Raw genomic sequence first — 15,434 nt, 5'->3', positions numbered from 1 at the left:
AATTAAAGTAAACGTTTTCATTTCAAATGTCTTAGTACCTTAGCATTGTTCATGATGTCAAAGCTTAGGTAGACAAAGTGCTTCTAAAACACCATTAAAAATATTTATACTTATACATGGATGTGCATGTCTATGTGCACATATACATAGTATGTAAATATATATATATATAAATATATATATATATATGTACATCGATATGCTTATTGTCCTAATGAGGACTTCACTGGATGAGCAAAATCCAGAGACCTTTCAAATTTCCACTTTTTTTAAAAGCTTGTGTAAGAATACATTAACTTGGATAAAAACTTGGATGAAAAGATGCCCGTGTTATTCAGAGGCATTTGAGTACACTGTTAACATTTGGACTATTAGGAAGGCATTAAATGTTCAACTTCTCTATCAAAAGACACCATTTTCTTAGCACCATATTTTAGGATTTCCAAACAAATTCAGTGTTTGCCATCTAGTTGTTTTCTTGTTTCTACGTTATCTGTTTTGATAAATAAAAGTTAATATTAAGATTACAGTAAAAAAAAACTGCATGTTAAGAACCCATAATTCCAGTATTTCAGTACATCATATATTCAGCACCAGATGGTATTTTATGATTCCTACTGTAACACTATAGTACTTGTTTGACTCCTGTTCCATGACTATGCAATCTTGATATTATTAAAAGTGGTCACAGATGTGCAGAGTTGTAAGGAAAATTCACATTTACATATTATCTCATCCAATAATAGAACCTGTGTTTTCAAAATGTGAATTATGAAACACTTCCATCCCTCCCTCCTCTTTTTTTTTTTTTTTTTTTTTTGCATAGAATGCTTTGGTCTCGTTTCCTACCTACCACCTGTGACCACTTATGACTAGTCGGTGGAAATTAAGTACCATGGTAAGATTACCTCTTTTTTTTTTTTTTTTTTTTTTGCTGGTGTGCTGAGGTCATTCCACCATGTTGAACATAAATAGGATATTTGTTCCCCTTTCCCGCTCCCCCCTGCCGCCTCCCAAAATGAGAACTCTCCCACTGACCAGTTGGTGGTCATCTTTATGAATGAGGTAACCAACAGAGGGTGTGACATCATATATATCTGTTATAAGGCCCTGTGACCCGTGTAAAGGCATATGGAGATGTAGTTACTGTGGAGTTTGTGGTGATGGACATTGTCCTTTGGGTAAGAGACTTGATGAAGCGCAAATAAGTTGGTTCTGAAGGTTCATGAGGCTCAACAGGCTCCCGTTTTGTTTTTTTACCGTAGGTTTTCTGAGGCACGTAATCTGGGCCATACTTTTCACACTCTTCCTCCTTCTCCCGGGCTTTCTCCGCCATTTTGGCTTCCCAAAGAGCCAGCCCATGTTTGGGTTCATTCATGCTTTTATGCTGGTAGAACACAAGGGATATCCTGGTGGGGTGGTTTCTGTTGGGATTTTTTAAGGGGGTGGTCGCATGGAGCTCACGCTTCGCACATTCAATGAGAATCGACCCATGAGTCGGAGCCACCGCCACGCCACCGATATCGGGATCCAGAAAGCTGTGCTCGCTGTCTGACCAGACGTCATCGTTGTCCTCTGTGGCAGAGGCTGAACCCTGGCCGGGGATGTGTAGCTGCTTTTCCAAATGATTAGCATCATTTAATTTGCTTAAGCCACCTTGAGCAGGAGTAGTCCTATCATGGTTAAAACCCGAAAGCATCTTAGACAACCCATTAGCTGTGTGGGAAAGCATCTCGCGTTCTTTGTTTGGGAGATGGAAGGAGTGAGGAGGGCTACCGAAGATACCTGAAGCAGTGTGGTAGTCAGGAACTAAGTGGGGAGGTGGATGATGTTCACCATTCTTATTCCTAGACGGGTAATCTAAGTTTGGATTGTTCAGATTGGGTGGTAACCTTGAGGCAGAGTCCATGAAGTGGCCATCGATATCGTGCATGGAGTAAGGAGGAAAAGACCCTACGTGGTGTACGTTGGGTCTAATGGTACAGCTACTATAAGGATCCACCTGAATATTCTGGTTTCCATAATTCAAGTACTTGGGACCAAAACTCTGGCTATTTCCAAATCTCTGCTGGTATAGTGTATGAATAGGTGGGAGATTTAGCTTTGATAGAGGGTCCTGGCTCTGATACCTGTATAGATCCATTGGTTGGGATTGGGAAGGGTAGGAACCCAAATAGGCAGAGCAGTTGTCCAGAGGCATGTTTCCATTGCATTGGTAAGGTGGATATTGATTATTCTGATTCAGAGCCCCTGCATAGGGGTTCATGGGATTGGAAGAATTCAAATAAGAGCCTGCAGCCTGGGAGGAGTTGGTATAGAGATTCATAGGGTTGGCCCCGCTATAAAGGTCTGAAGGGTGGGAAGAGCTGGAATAAGGACTGACTGGGTTGGGTCGTCTCATATACAGATTCGGGGGACCTGAAGTAGCATAAGAATTGACAGAAGATGACTGAGGGGTATTCGTCAGGGGATGCTGCTGTTGTGGCTGCTGTTGCTGTTGTTGCACTGATGGTCCTGAAAGTCGTAAAAGCTCTGTAAGTAGGAGAGAGGGGATAAAAAGGGATGATGTACTTAAATGAAAACTTCAATCTGTGTAAGAACCACAATGTAGACCAGTAGTGTCAAACTCAGATAGAATGAGAATCTCCTAAACTAGTGATGACACACCTTTTGGAGACTGAGTACCCAAAGTACAACCCTCATGCTGTACCCACCTTAACACAGACAGGAGAGGGAGGAAGCACTCCCATTGGGCTGCTGGGCAGAGGGGTGGGTGATGGGAGAAATGTCCTCAGGTATACATGGAGAGGGGGAGGGGAGCAGTCCCTTCTGGCATGCTCCAGCACGAGTGCCATAGATTCACCAACATGGCAACCATATGTAAGATTCCCAAAGGAGGCTCAGCCAGCTGGTCTTTGTTATTTTTATAACTTTGTATAAGGACAATAGTATTATTTTTATTGTAGAATAGGGAAAATTTGGGTGAGTCAGATCAGGAAGGATCAGTGTAGCCTGTGGAAACAGGAGAAGTAGTTCCTTGCAGAACCAGGAAGTTTTATTTGGGTGGAGTTAGAATCCCTTAGAGTTAGAAATCCCTTTTTTTTATCCTTATATTCTCAATAAATAGTTTATCTTTATAAAAGTAAATTCCCAAAGGCTACATATTATTGTTCTTCAGCCAATTCAGTCATTTCTGATACTTAGCAACCCTATTTGGGGTTTCCCAGTAAAGATCCTGGAGTGGTATATCATTTCCACTTCCAATTCATTTTACAGATGAGGAAACTGAGGCAAAAAGGGTTAAATAACTTGCCTAGGGTCACAGAGCTAGTGTCTCAGAATCAGGTCTTCCTGACTCCAGGCCTGTCATACTATCCACTGTGTCATCTAGTTGCCCATAGGTCACATGTTGTCTTAGTTTTAAAGTCTAATATCATCAATGTTTTATTACCTTTTTATTTATTTTGTTAAATATTTCCCAATTACATTTTAACTTGGTTTTAACCACATTTTGGAGGGTTGCAACTGTATGCCACCTGGGGACCACATCTTTGACACTTCTGTTCTAGACCAGTAAATCACATGACAAGGATTGTGTTTAAAGTAGGAGTTCTTAATCTGAGGTTCATGGACTCATGTTTCAGGGAGGTCTGTAACTTGGGTAGAAAAAAAATCAGCACTATTTTCATTGTAATTAGTTTCCTCTGTTATCCTCTTCTATGTATTTTATTTTACACATTTAAAAATATTATCCTGAGGGAGATCCATAGATTTCATCAGACTTCAGAAGGAGTCTAATACCCCCCAAAAGATTAAGAACTTTTGATTTAAGGTCACGTTTTAGTGATCATACCAGTGGCCAAAAAATTAGAAATAAGAATGACAAATCTGTAGAATCTGAAAAATGGATCAGAAGGGGAATTTTGAAAACAACATAAATTAAAATGGAACCTCAATTGCACCTCATTGATATTTATCATCTTGTTCATTAATAGTCAATGGTTGGGGGCAGCTGGGTAGCTCAGTGGATTGAGAGTCAGGCCTAGAGATAGGAGGTTCTAGGTTTAAATCCAGCCTCAGACACTTCCCAGCTGTGTGACCCTGGGCAAGTCACTTGACCCCCATTGCCTGCCCTTACCACTCTTCCACCTATGAGCCAATACACAGGAGTTGAGGGTTAAAAAAAATATTCAATGGTCAATAACCTGACCCTAAAGAAAATTTTTTACCCATAACTAATTCCCACAAATTTTAGCAGGAATTGTCCTTATCTGTAACTAGATTTTCAGCTAGAAGAGCATGTTTGTGAAATTTAATTGGGAGGAGGGATGCTAAGACAATGACACATTGTACTCTGGGAACAAAACAAAACTCCTTTAAAGTCACAGTATACTAACAGATCTCTGTAAGTTTATTGTTGTTGCTGTTATTAGTTTTATTGTTGTTGCTTTTTCTTTAGAATTTGGGGTCCAAAAACAGTAAATCTGAGGAGTGATTATATAATAATGAGACTGATGATGGCTCATGGCTTGTTAAATCAGTGTCATTACCTTATACAATCACATTTCATACTTTTCATTCAAGAATCTTAAAAGATGTTTAAAGCTCTAATTAGTCTTTATTGTGGCCTCCCCTCCTCCCAGTTTAATAGTTTTGTTGTGAGACGTTTGGTGTAGTGGGGATAGATCTGTGAGTCAGAAGACCTGAAAAGAAGCCAGTTGTGAAATCTCCATTTCCTAAGGTGGAAAACATATGATCTGCCTCAACTCATAAGAGTTCTGTAATCCTCAAATGACCTTAGGTACATGAAGTCACTTTGTAAACTTTAAATCTATAGCCAAATATCAAGGATTGTTAAACAAAACTAATAAAAAGGTTGGTGAGCATCTAAAGAAGAAAGGGAAAAAAGATCCATTGAGTCTCTACTTTTGTGCTACAAATACAAGTGCCTTCAGTTTTTTCAATGAAGGCTAATGTCATTTTTTATTTGAAGAAATTAGACTATAGGAAAATAAAACAGCATAAAACTGGACATTTGGTATTTAGGGGATGCCGGAAGGAAATAAAAATCACATTTATTTTGGAGGGCACATCAGGTGATCTTATTTCTAGTAGCCTAATCCCTGTGGTTATAGTAGAGGAAGGTCCATTTTTTTAATTGAAGGTGATAATGATTGGCATCCCACCATCTACAACCTCTTAATGGCCTTCTCTAATAGGGTCATAGATTTGTAGCTGAAAGGAACAACAGAGAAAGTTTCTCATGCTAAAAAGGCAAATCTTACTAGTTAATGGGTTTTTGGGGAAAGGAAAATAGCCTGAGCTGATGTATGAAACTGTCAATATTATAAGTGAAACTTTCAGAAACTCTTACTTCCTTTTCACAACCTAACTTAAAAAAAAAGTCATATGAATTGAATACAAGTGAAAGAGGGGAATTTTGGCAGCCCTGGGGATTGTGATCTAGGGAAAAAGAATTAAAACAGTTGCTCTGAAAAGGAAGTCTCTTACCCTTCTTCCTCACAACTCAACCAAGGGACTTAAAAGAATATTGTTCCCTGAAATTAGAATAATCAGTCAAAAATATTTTTTAAATCCTTGTATGGTAATATAAGGCATCTGATCTCCTTCTCTCTACAAAGCCTAAGAGAAAGAAGATCAGGTATGCTTATGGTATCTATATCTATATCTATATCTATATCTATATCTATATCTATATCTATATCTATATCTATCTATCTATACACATACATATGCAGGCATATACATATGTGTGAACTGTGTGTCTGGCTCCCATCCACAATAGGGTCTTAAGAAATGGGATCAAATTAATTCACACGCAATTCTTCCTAATAGACTGACAACAATGGCAACACTTTGGTCATGGGAACCAAAAGAGATAACACATATAAGCTTTGTAGCCGTTAAAGTGCTCTATAAAATGACAGCTATTATTGTTAAGAGTATGACAATGGATTATTTCCCAGGGAAGGCCAATATCACACTGAGACTTTGCCACATTGGGGGGATGACCAAGCCCTCAAACACTGAGATGTCTTGCACTGGCACTTATCTACAAGGTGGGCTAATGGGAAGTTAAGACTTGATGGTATCAACTGGTGTTCCAGGATTTCAAGAACAGAAAGAAATACTTCGCACCCTATGGCTTCTCAGACCTTCTTCTGGTATCGAGGCAGCAAATGGAAGGGACAAGAAGGGGAGCATCCATCACTTTCTATTATTCGTGGTTCTCTCGTCACTGGCTGTCTGGGATATCAGTCAGCCAAAATGATATAATAATTGATTAAAACATATTGATGACATGAGAAAGGCATGAGGTCTCCTCTTCCTATATTTTTGTATGCCCCGTGAACAAAATTCATGCCTACAATTCTGTGTCTAACTATGAAAAATAGTAAATATCTCCCAAGAAATCTCTAAATTTAAAGAGACGAAACCAAAATGAGTTAAATCCAATAATATTTTTGTTACAAACAAAGCATTAAGGATTCACAGAGTCATAAACTAACAAAAAAAATCATACGTTTACATAGAGACAGGAAAGCATCTTGGATTTGGAGTCAGAGACAGCTATGTTGTATAATAGATAAGAGTCTCAGACTTGGAGTCAGGAAGATCTGAGTTTAAATCCAATGTCAGAGACCTTCAGTTTCTGAATATGATATGACCCCGGAGAAGTGATTTAACTTGTTTACCTCAGTTTCTTCAACTGTAAAGTATGGATAATAACAGTACCTATACTGTAGATTTGTTATATTTGTAAAGGATTTTGCAACTATTGTTGTTTATTAAGTGTTGGGGCTCCATCATTTCTTTCCTGTGTAATCTAGAGTAAATCACTTCCCTTTACTTCAATTTCTCTGCCTGTAAAATAAGGAAGTTGAAGTAAATAATCTCTAAGGTTCCTTCCTATAATCTTCCAAACATAATGATCAAATTCTATCCATTTCACCTGCTCACACTACTTCTAAATGGCCACTACCAAGACAAATAAGATCAATGAAATTTTTTTTAAACATTCATATTTTTGTTAGGTTCAGAAATCAATAGAAGAATATTTGTTTTCAAAGCAGTGGAGGGTATCATTCTGATGTCTGAGATAAGTCCAAAAAGTTCCAAAATGATGGTCTTGGTCAGAAGCTGTGGTCAAGGGGCTTCACATACCCTGATCTGGTCCAGACCACAGACCCAGGTTATAGCTGTGGTTTCCCATCACTCGTAGGCTCCAGGACTACTTCTACAGCCACATTTAAAAAGAGAAGATGCTGAACTAACATGTTTTTGTGATTTTCCTACTAACTAAACACTCTTTGGTTGGACTTTCTTCCTTACTGTAGGCATTCCCTAAGGTTCAAATCTTGGTTCTCTGAATCACCTGCGCCAGGCTTTGTTCTTGGTAAGTACATATTATCTTCTAGCTTCAATTCTCTTTTCATCATCCAAACTCTAGTCCCCATCTCTCCAAGTGCTTTGTAACTATAGCTAGATATCCTCAAATCACCTTAAACTCAGGATGTCCAAAATCAACACTGTTACTGTTTTCCCTCCACCCTCAACTTACTCATTTCCATCAGTAATGTCAGCATTCTTTTTTCTTTTTTGGCTAGATGTCATCATTCTTACAGTTAACTAGGCTCAAAACCTTAGGACAAGTTTTAACTCTTTCTACCTCCAGGCCTGGCACTCTACTGTGCCTCTTAATTGCCCCCACAAGATTATACTGGATGGCCTGTATGGGCCCTTTTAGTTCTAAATATCTAATCCTTTAGTAAAGGTCGGGAAGGGAGTACAGATGCAACTGCTCCCTCCATTGAAAGCCCTAACTTTCCCCTTTTCTTAGCAGAACTTTTCAGATGAATGTATATATTCATTGGTTACTTCTTCCTCATCCTCTGCAACCTAGATTGGTCTTCATAACTACTGGGAAAAATGCTCTTTAAGGTCATTGATGATTTTCTAATGGCCAACTTCAGTGGCTTTTTCTCACTTTTCCATCTGTGATATTAACTTCTTTTTTAATCCTAAAAAAAAATCTTTATTTAATTAATTAATTAATGGCCAACAGAAATAAATAAATAATTTAGGGGTCTTGGGGTTTGGGGGAATAATTAATAAATAAATGAAAAGGAATTTTCCCATGGTTACATGATTCATGTTCTTTTCCTCCCCTTTTCCCACCCTTCCTCCCCTTAAGCTAATGTGCAATTCCACTGGGTTTTACGTGTGCCATTAATCAAAACTTATTTCCATATTATAAATATTTGCATTTGGGTTATCATTTAGAGGCTATACGTGATGCTAATTTTTATGTAAACCATATTCGGATCTTTATGAAAGGGCATCCAAGTGGAAATTCCCAGTGACCCAAACCTCATTCCACTTTTGGGGATTGTGCTATAGGAAAGAAGATCACAAGGTGTGCCATTCAATATAAATGATCCTGTATTCTTTCCCTATGGTCGTTCCACACAATGTATATACTTGTAATACCCCAAACTGAGCTCACCTGCCAACTGTTTAGCATGGTTTGCTGTCTCCGAGCTAGCCTGCTTTTGACGTCCAGAAGCTGACTTCTCTTTTTCATTCTTGTTTGAGCTGGCCTCCAAGGAGGAGAGCCTTTCAGCTACAGCTTTCTTGGCTTCCAATTTCCTCTGCCGGCACGTCTTGGCAGGCTCAGCCAACATTCTGACTTTGCGGCGAAAGGAACTAAGCACCTGAATGGCCCCATTCCTCTTCTTTTCCTCCTGGGCTTCCACACTTCCAAATTCATCCATGTTGGAGACTTTGTACAAGGGCAGAACATGGAGCTGCTCATCCTCAGGGGTTCTACCAACCTCCCGATTGTCTTCTCTGGTGAGCGTGCATACCTAACAGTGTAAAAAGAAATGACAGCTTCAGTTTCTGATCAAAAAAGTGAGAAAAAAAAATAGTTGTCCACTTAATGCTGGCTGGTGTAATACCACTTACCAAGGGAATCCAGAATCATTCTTGACTGTTTTGTGAAGCACAAGGTTGAAATGAATCATAAACCTACTCTCTTTGGAGGAAAGTAAATAAATGGGTAAATTGGTCCCATTTACACCTTCCAAGGCAGTGCTCTTGGTATATATAATCTGAGATTATTCTGTGCAAGATCTATACTTATCCTGCCAGAAGCCTTCCTCACTTTGCTCACCCCAAACATTGCACTCTAAAATATGTAAAAAGCAAAGCATTCTCTTCAAACCACTTTTTATCAAATAATCTTCTCAATTCCTTTTCAATTGCAAGATGTCTGTACCCAAAGAAATACTTCAATACTGGGTGCCCCTCTCTAACTTTGCGTTCTAACTGTCCTAGTTTCCTGGTTTAAGGAAAGCCCAGAAGATTCTCCAGTGAAGATCTATTTGAGAAAGAGTCAGGAGATGATAGTCTGGCCCATGCTAGTGATATATTCCATGGTACCATTTCAATCCTTCATTTTTCCTTCTTTTCTCCTGTGCTGTTTTAAATCAAATTTACAGATTACTTCTCTTCTCCTTTCCTTTCCTTCCTAAGATACTACTAGGATTTAAATAACTGAGGCTTAGGACAAAACCACCATCCTAACAAATTACTTTTGCATTTCAAAGGCGGAACACTGGATGGAGGGCTGAACTTGGAAGAGATGAGTTCAAATTCTGCCTTGGACACTAGATTGTATAAACCTAGGCAAGTCACTTAATCTCTTAGCATTTCCTCACCTGTCATGCCTGTCTTCCCTCTAACCCCTTACCTACTTTCTCCTTCCACTGCTGTGCCCTATAGAACTGTTGTTTTACTAAGCAATTCTCTGCTCTTTGCTTGAACTAAAAATGTGGCTTTTATCTTGATTCCCCTGCAATAGTTTCTCTTTTCTCTATTCCTCATAAAGCATAAAATTCAATAAATGTTGATGATAATGAATAGGAAGTGGGGAGATTTGGCTTTCTCCTTAATCCCTTGTATTACTTCTCAACTGTTTTGTGTCTCTGTCTCTGCCTCTCTGTCTCTCTCTCTCTTCCTCTCCCCTCTTCTCATCTCACTCTCTCTCACCATCTGCTTTAGTGATCTCATTGAAAATCTGAAAATCCTTGTTGTTACTGACTATTGCTTCCATGTATCCATTTCCTTTATCTCAACTGAATTTAGCATCTCACTCATATTCTTCCCCCACACTTGGTTTTCTACCATCATCCTACATATTTCTTTACTTCCAAATCCATATTAATCATGTTTCTATCATAATCTCTAGCTTCATAATTCCTCAGTTTCTTAGAGACTCCAAAAACTCAATCAATCTCTACTCATCATCTGCTATGCAACAAGGTAATGCAATACTACTGAGATTCATGATCTTACGCTTCACTCTATCTTTCTCTTGGCAGATGAGTCCTTCATCTACTTCACTGAGGAAATGAAAACCACAAAGTACAAACTTCCTAATAGCCTTTTCTTACCATATGGCTCTTTCTAGTCTTTCACCATTCTAATCCATCTACATGTGCCCTGAAGCCCTTCCCTTTGGGAATTTGCCTCCTGCAATTTATTCTTTCCCTTCACTTTCCCCTTCTTTTCTGTCTCCAAATACACATAGATCTTCCTCTATAGCTTGAAAACTTCACCTAACACTCTCCTTCCTTTGTTAGCCAAACTTTTTAAAGAATGTTATACATTCACTATTTACTCATTCCTCAGAGAAAGAGGAAAAGAACTCCTATGTTCCAAAATATTTACAGCAGCTCTCTTTGTGGTGGCAAAGAATTGGAAACTGAAGGGAAGCCCAGCAATTGGGGGATGGCTAAACAAATTATGCTACATGATTGTGATGGAATACTACTAGACTGACCAAAAACTTGGAAAGAACTACATGAGATAATGAAGAGCTAACTGAAACAAGGAAAACATTATACACAGCCACAGAATTAATCCTGGAAGAATAAACTGTGAATGCCATCTCCAGAAAGTGAACAGAAAGGTGAAATATGAGAAAGATTTGTTTGATCTATATGTGTTAGCTGCCTTGACAATATCTTTTGTGATGTGAGGAGGGAGAGGAGTGACTAGTGGATGGGATTTATTATGTAGATATGAAGAAAAGTAAGCTAAACATATAGGAGATTTGTGATTTCATTTGTAGACTTGGTTTGACAAAATTTGGAATTATAAGGGGCAGCTGGATGGCTCAGTGGATTGAGAACAAGGCCTAGACACAGTTCAAATTTGGCCTCAGACATTCCTAGCTGTGTGACCCTGGGCAAGTCACTTAACCCCAATTGCCTAGCCCTTACCACTCTTCTACCTTGGAACCAATACACAGTATTGATTCTAAGATGGAAGGTAAGGGTTTTTTAAAAAATTGGAATTACAAAAACAAACAACAAAACTACTTACTCCTTCCTCACTTCCTGTAACCTGAAATTGGGTGTCATAATTATTGAAACAATGCTCTTGATATCACTCGTAACTTAAAAAAACTTTTTTTTTTTAAACCCTTACCTTCCATCTTGGAATCAATACTGGGAATCAATACAGCTGGGAAGTGTCTGAGGCCAGATTTGAACTTAGAACCTCCTGTCTCTAGCTTCTTGACTTCTTAACTGTTAAATCCAATGATCTTTCCCCCATTCACCATTTGTGAAGCAGCATGTGATTCTCTCAATTTTTTTTTTAATTTCTTGAAACTCTTCTGTTTTCTATGAGACTGGATGATCTCGGTTCTATTGTTTTGGGTACTATTTTCTTTGGATTCTTCATTGGCCCCTTTTCCTCTTCATAGGGGTTCTTCATTAGCGTTCTTATTCTATCTTTTCATTTGCTCCCTCAAAGATCACAGTTCCATAATTTAGATTATATTATACCTAAATGACTCCCAAATAGATATTTACAGCTTCTGATTTCTCTTCCAAACTCCTTTTTCCTTCTCAACATTTCCATTTGAATATCCTTTCATGTCTTCAAATGGAATATCTCTATATCAGAACTTATTTGCCATCTCATCTTTAAACAAATTCCTTCCTCTGATTTTTCTAAACTATATCTTAATGTTACCATCATTCTCCAAATCACTGAAGCTCAAAATGTCAATGTCCTTTTTGATTCCTCCTTTACTCTTCTCTGTCACATCCAACTAGTCATCAAATTCAATATATTTCTTCCTGGACTTCTGTAATTTCCTTCCTGCTATATTTTCTTATGACAGAACCTTGACTTCTGAAATGATCCCCTTGCCCCTGGGTCTTCACTATCTTTGATCTATCTAAAACAGCATTCTAGATTCCTAGAATATTACTTTCATGGTATTACTGTACTGGTAAAGATTCTCCATTCTCTACAGGTTAAAGGCTTTATCCAGTCCCCGGTGCCAGACAAACCTAACTTTCCTTTATGAATTTCACCACCTCTATGTGTCTTTTCCTGCTTTTTCCCTCATTTGGAATGTCCTAACTCAGTTTTGCCTTTATAGTTGCTGGGCAGTGTGTTAAAGTGGGGGCAAACACTAGGTTGATAGGAGACCTAGACTTGAATTGAAGTTCTTAAACTTATCAATTATATGGTTCTGGGCAAAATATGTCACCTCTCTGTGCCCTGTCTACCTCAGAGGATTACTGTGAATTTTAAAGCATTTTTGTAAATTTTAAAGCACTGTAGAAAAAAAGAATTAGGAGCCACAGCAAATCATACTCCTCCTTCAAAGTTCAGACCTTACTGCCTCTAGAAAGCAGATAGGTGCTGACCTGCAATATGTAACTACCCCAGATGGGCACATTATATGTCTCCTCTGAAATCCCAAAACACTTTCTGTTTGCTTGTAATATAGTTCTTAGGATTAAACCTTGGTGTTGGGAGAGTTAGAAACTGCCTAAATACTTCATTGTTTATTTTATTTTTTATTCATATTTATTTGTTGATGAGATCCCATAGTCCAGGGATGTTAAATAACTTAAAAAAAAACAATACAAAACAAAACATAAAAGGATCCATAAGTAGTTTCTAAGTTAATATCTGAATTTAGCTCCTACAACTCCAAGTCCAGAAATAACATTCATTTTTAAAATTTTGAGTTCCAAATTCTCCCTGTCCCATATCCATTAAGAAGGCAAGCAATAGGATATTAATTATAGACATGAAGTTAATCAAAACCTATTCCCCACTCTTTCTACCATATCACATTATGTCCCAGTTATCTGAAAGCACAGGAGTAAGAAATGGATTTGTCATCTAGCCACATGGAATTTTCAGTGAGGAAATTCCCACTAATGATATAGATCTTTGGGGCACCTAGGTGTCACAATGGATAGAGCATCCAACTTGGAATTGGTAGGATCCAAGTTCAAACCAACTGTGTGACGCTGGGAAAATCACTTAGCACTATTTACCTAGCCCTTACCCTTCTGTCTTAGAGCTGTTACTAACATAGAAAGTAAGGGCTTTAAAAAAGCATAATCTTCATCTTCTTTGCAACTTACAGACTTAAAGAGTTGCCCAGAGCACCAAGAGATTAAGTCACTTGGCTCAGGGTCATACAGCATGCAACCTAGACTGAATTAAAACCTCAAACTTCCTAGCTCTGAGGCCAGCCCTATTTCTACCCTGTATCTCTGTCCTGCCCAGAGTCTTCCCCTATAAGATAAGGCTAGTGATTTCACTGATACGGGGCTGTAAATGGCCACCTGTTCTGCAATGATTGCCTGGAACTTCAAGAAATTTAATAATTTGCCCAGAGTCACACAACAAATATTCATGAGAGTCTAGTCTTCCTTGCTCCTCTTTACATAATAAGTTTCAAATAAATGGCAGTAGGAGGGATTAGTTCAAAAAGTGGGAGATATTTTGTTCCTGGTAAAAGCCATTTTGTGAAAAATCCCCAAAGTGAATAATTGAGAATTTTCTGTATTGTCATTTACAGTAAAAGGTACAGTTGCTAAACAAATAAACAAAAACACCACCTGTCTCCTGTCAGTTCATCTATTGATGTGATTTAGACATAGAAGCAGAAATTGAAAGTCAAGAATGGCAGGGAAGTCTGGATACTCATAGACAGATGCAGAGGTGATTAACTTTTTCTACCAATGGAAAAAGAAAGCCCTGGGCCTGGGAAAGGGAACAGTGGGGAAGTGTGCACAGTTAGAGACCACAGACATGGTACCATTCCAGATTTATTCTTTGGCACTTTCTTCCTCCAATGATGGGGTAAAGGTAGTCCAAGAACCTAAGGGTTCAGTTGGATGCTCATACCTCTCTTTTTCCTCTTAATCCCAATCCAGATATCCATCCAGGCACATAACCCTCTTTTGTAATGCAGACCACACAGATATCTTGGCAAGTGAATGATTCTATGATCAGTGAATTGTGAAATGCCAGACGTACGACACTCTGGCATTGCGAGTGTTCCTTGGAGGCAGGCTGCAGCTGGCAATGTGCTCTCCCTGCTGTAGGTTCGTACACAGGATTTCCATGAAATTCTCATACGCTTGTCTTAGGGTTTGGCTTTAATGTGCCAGCTTGTTCTGGGGGCAATAGCAATGCCAAGCAGGGTCACCACACAACAGCAACCCATTCATAAAAATACTGCTTCACATGGCTTCTGAAGAGAAAATATTTTTTTCTTAATGAGGTATAACATTAAGAAATATAGTTAATTTTATACATTAAGTATAACCCTCTGACACATGGAATGGAACTGACCCTGGTGGGAACTGCTATCACTTACCAGTGTACTGCCATTTTGCATGTTGTGCAAGTCTCTGTGGGCGTGGGCACAGAAATCCAGGCAAGCAGTGACACCAGAGAATGGGCGACCTTCCTTTAAACCCAAACGACATTCCGGGGCTCTGTGTTCATATTCAATCTGGAACAAGACAAAGGAGTCAAGAGCATGAACCTGATCAACATACACCTAGTATCAAAGCATTAATATTTCTGTACTTCTGCCCTACAGAAAGAAAAAAAAAAGAATTACATAATATAAAGCAAATACATTGTCACAATAACACTGTAAAAACCCATCCCTTTTCTTTGCTTCTTGAATATTTTTGTGTATTTCTGCTTCTAGGATATCAAAGTCAGAGTTCCTTAATCTGAAATCTGTGAAATTTTTTTAAAAAATGTTTTGACAATATTTTTCCATAGTTACATATTTCATGTTCTTTCCCTCTCTCCCTACCCCCACCCAACCCCTGTAGGCGACTCACAATTCCACTGGGTTTTACATGTATCACTGATTAAGACCTAATTCCATATTATTGATAGTTGGACTAGAGTTATCATTTAGTGTCTCCCTCCCAATAATATCCCCCTTAGCCCATATGTTCAAGTAGTTGTTTTTCTTCTGTGTTTCCACTCCTGCAGTTCTTCCTCTGAATGTGGGTAGCATCTTTACCATAAATCCCTAAGAATTGTCCTGGATCATTGCA

At 38.5% G+C, this 15,434-nt stretch overlaps 1 protein-coding gene across 1 annotated transcript in view; it reads right to left on the bottom strand.

Moving 5' to 3' along the window:
* Positions 1 to 255: 255 nt before the first annotated feature.
* The window catches only part of TET2 (tet methylcytosine dioxygenase 2), a 60,792-nt gene continuing 45,613 nt past the window's right edge, over positions 256 to 15,434 (bottom strand). Inside the window, exons 7-9 of the mRNA XM_044682144.1 lie at positions 14,732 to 14,869; positions 8,528 to 8,888; positions 256 to 2,532 (exon numbers count right to left, since the gene is read on the bottom strand). Coding sequence (XP_044538079.1) covers positions 1,088 to 2,532; positions 8,528 to 8,888; positions 14,732 to 14,869 — 1,944 coding nt within the window. The 3' untranslated portion in view covers positions 256 to 1,087. The remainder of the gene's footprint in view (positions 2,533 to 8,527; positions 8,889 to 14,731; positions 14,870 to 15,434) is intronic.

This window comes from Gracilinanus agilis, chromosome 6 (genome assembly GCF_016433145.1).
Source record: "Gracilinanus agilis isolate LMUSP501 chromosome 6, AgileGrace, whole genome shotgun sequence".
NCBI classification, from domain to species: domain Eukaryota; kingdom Metazoa; phylum Chordata; class Mammalia; order Didelphimorphia; family Didelphidae; genus Gracilinanus; species Gracilinanus agilis.
Note: the sequence above shows the minus strand (reverse complement) of the source record. Positions and strands in the feature narration are given on the sequence as shown.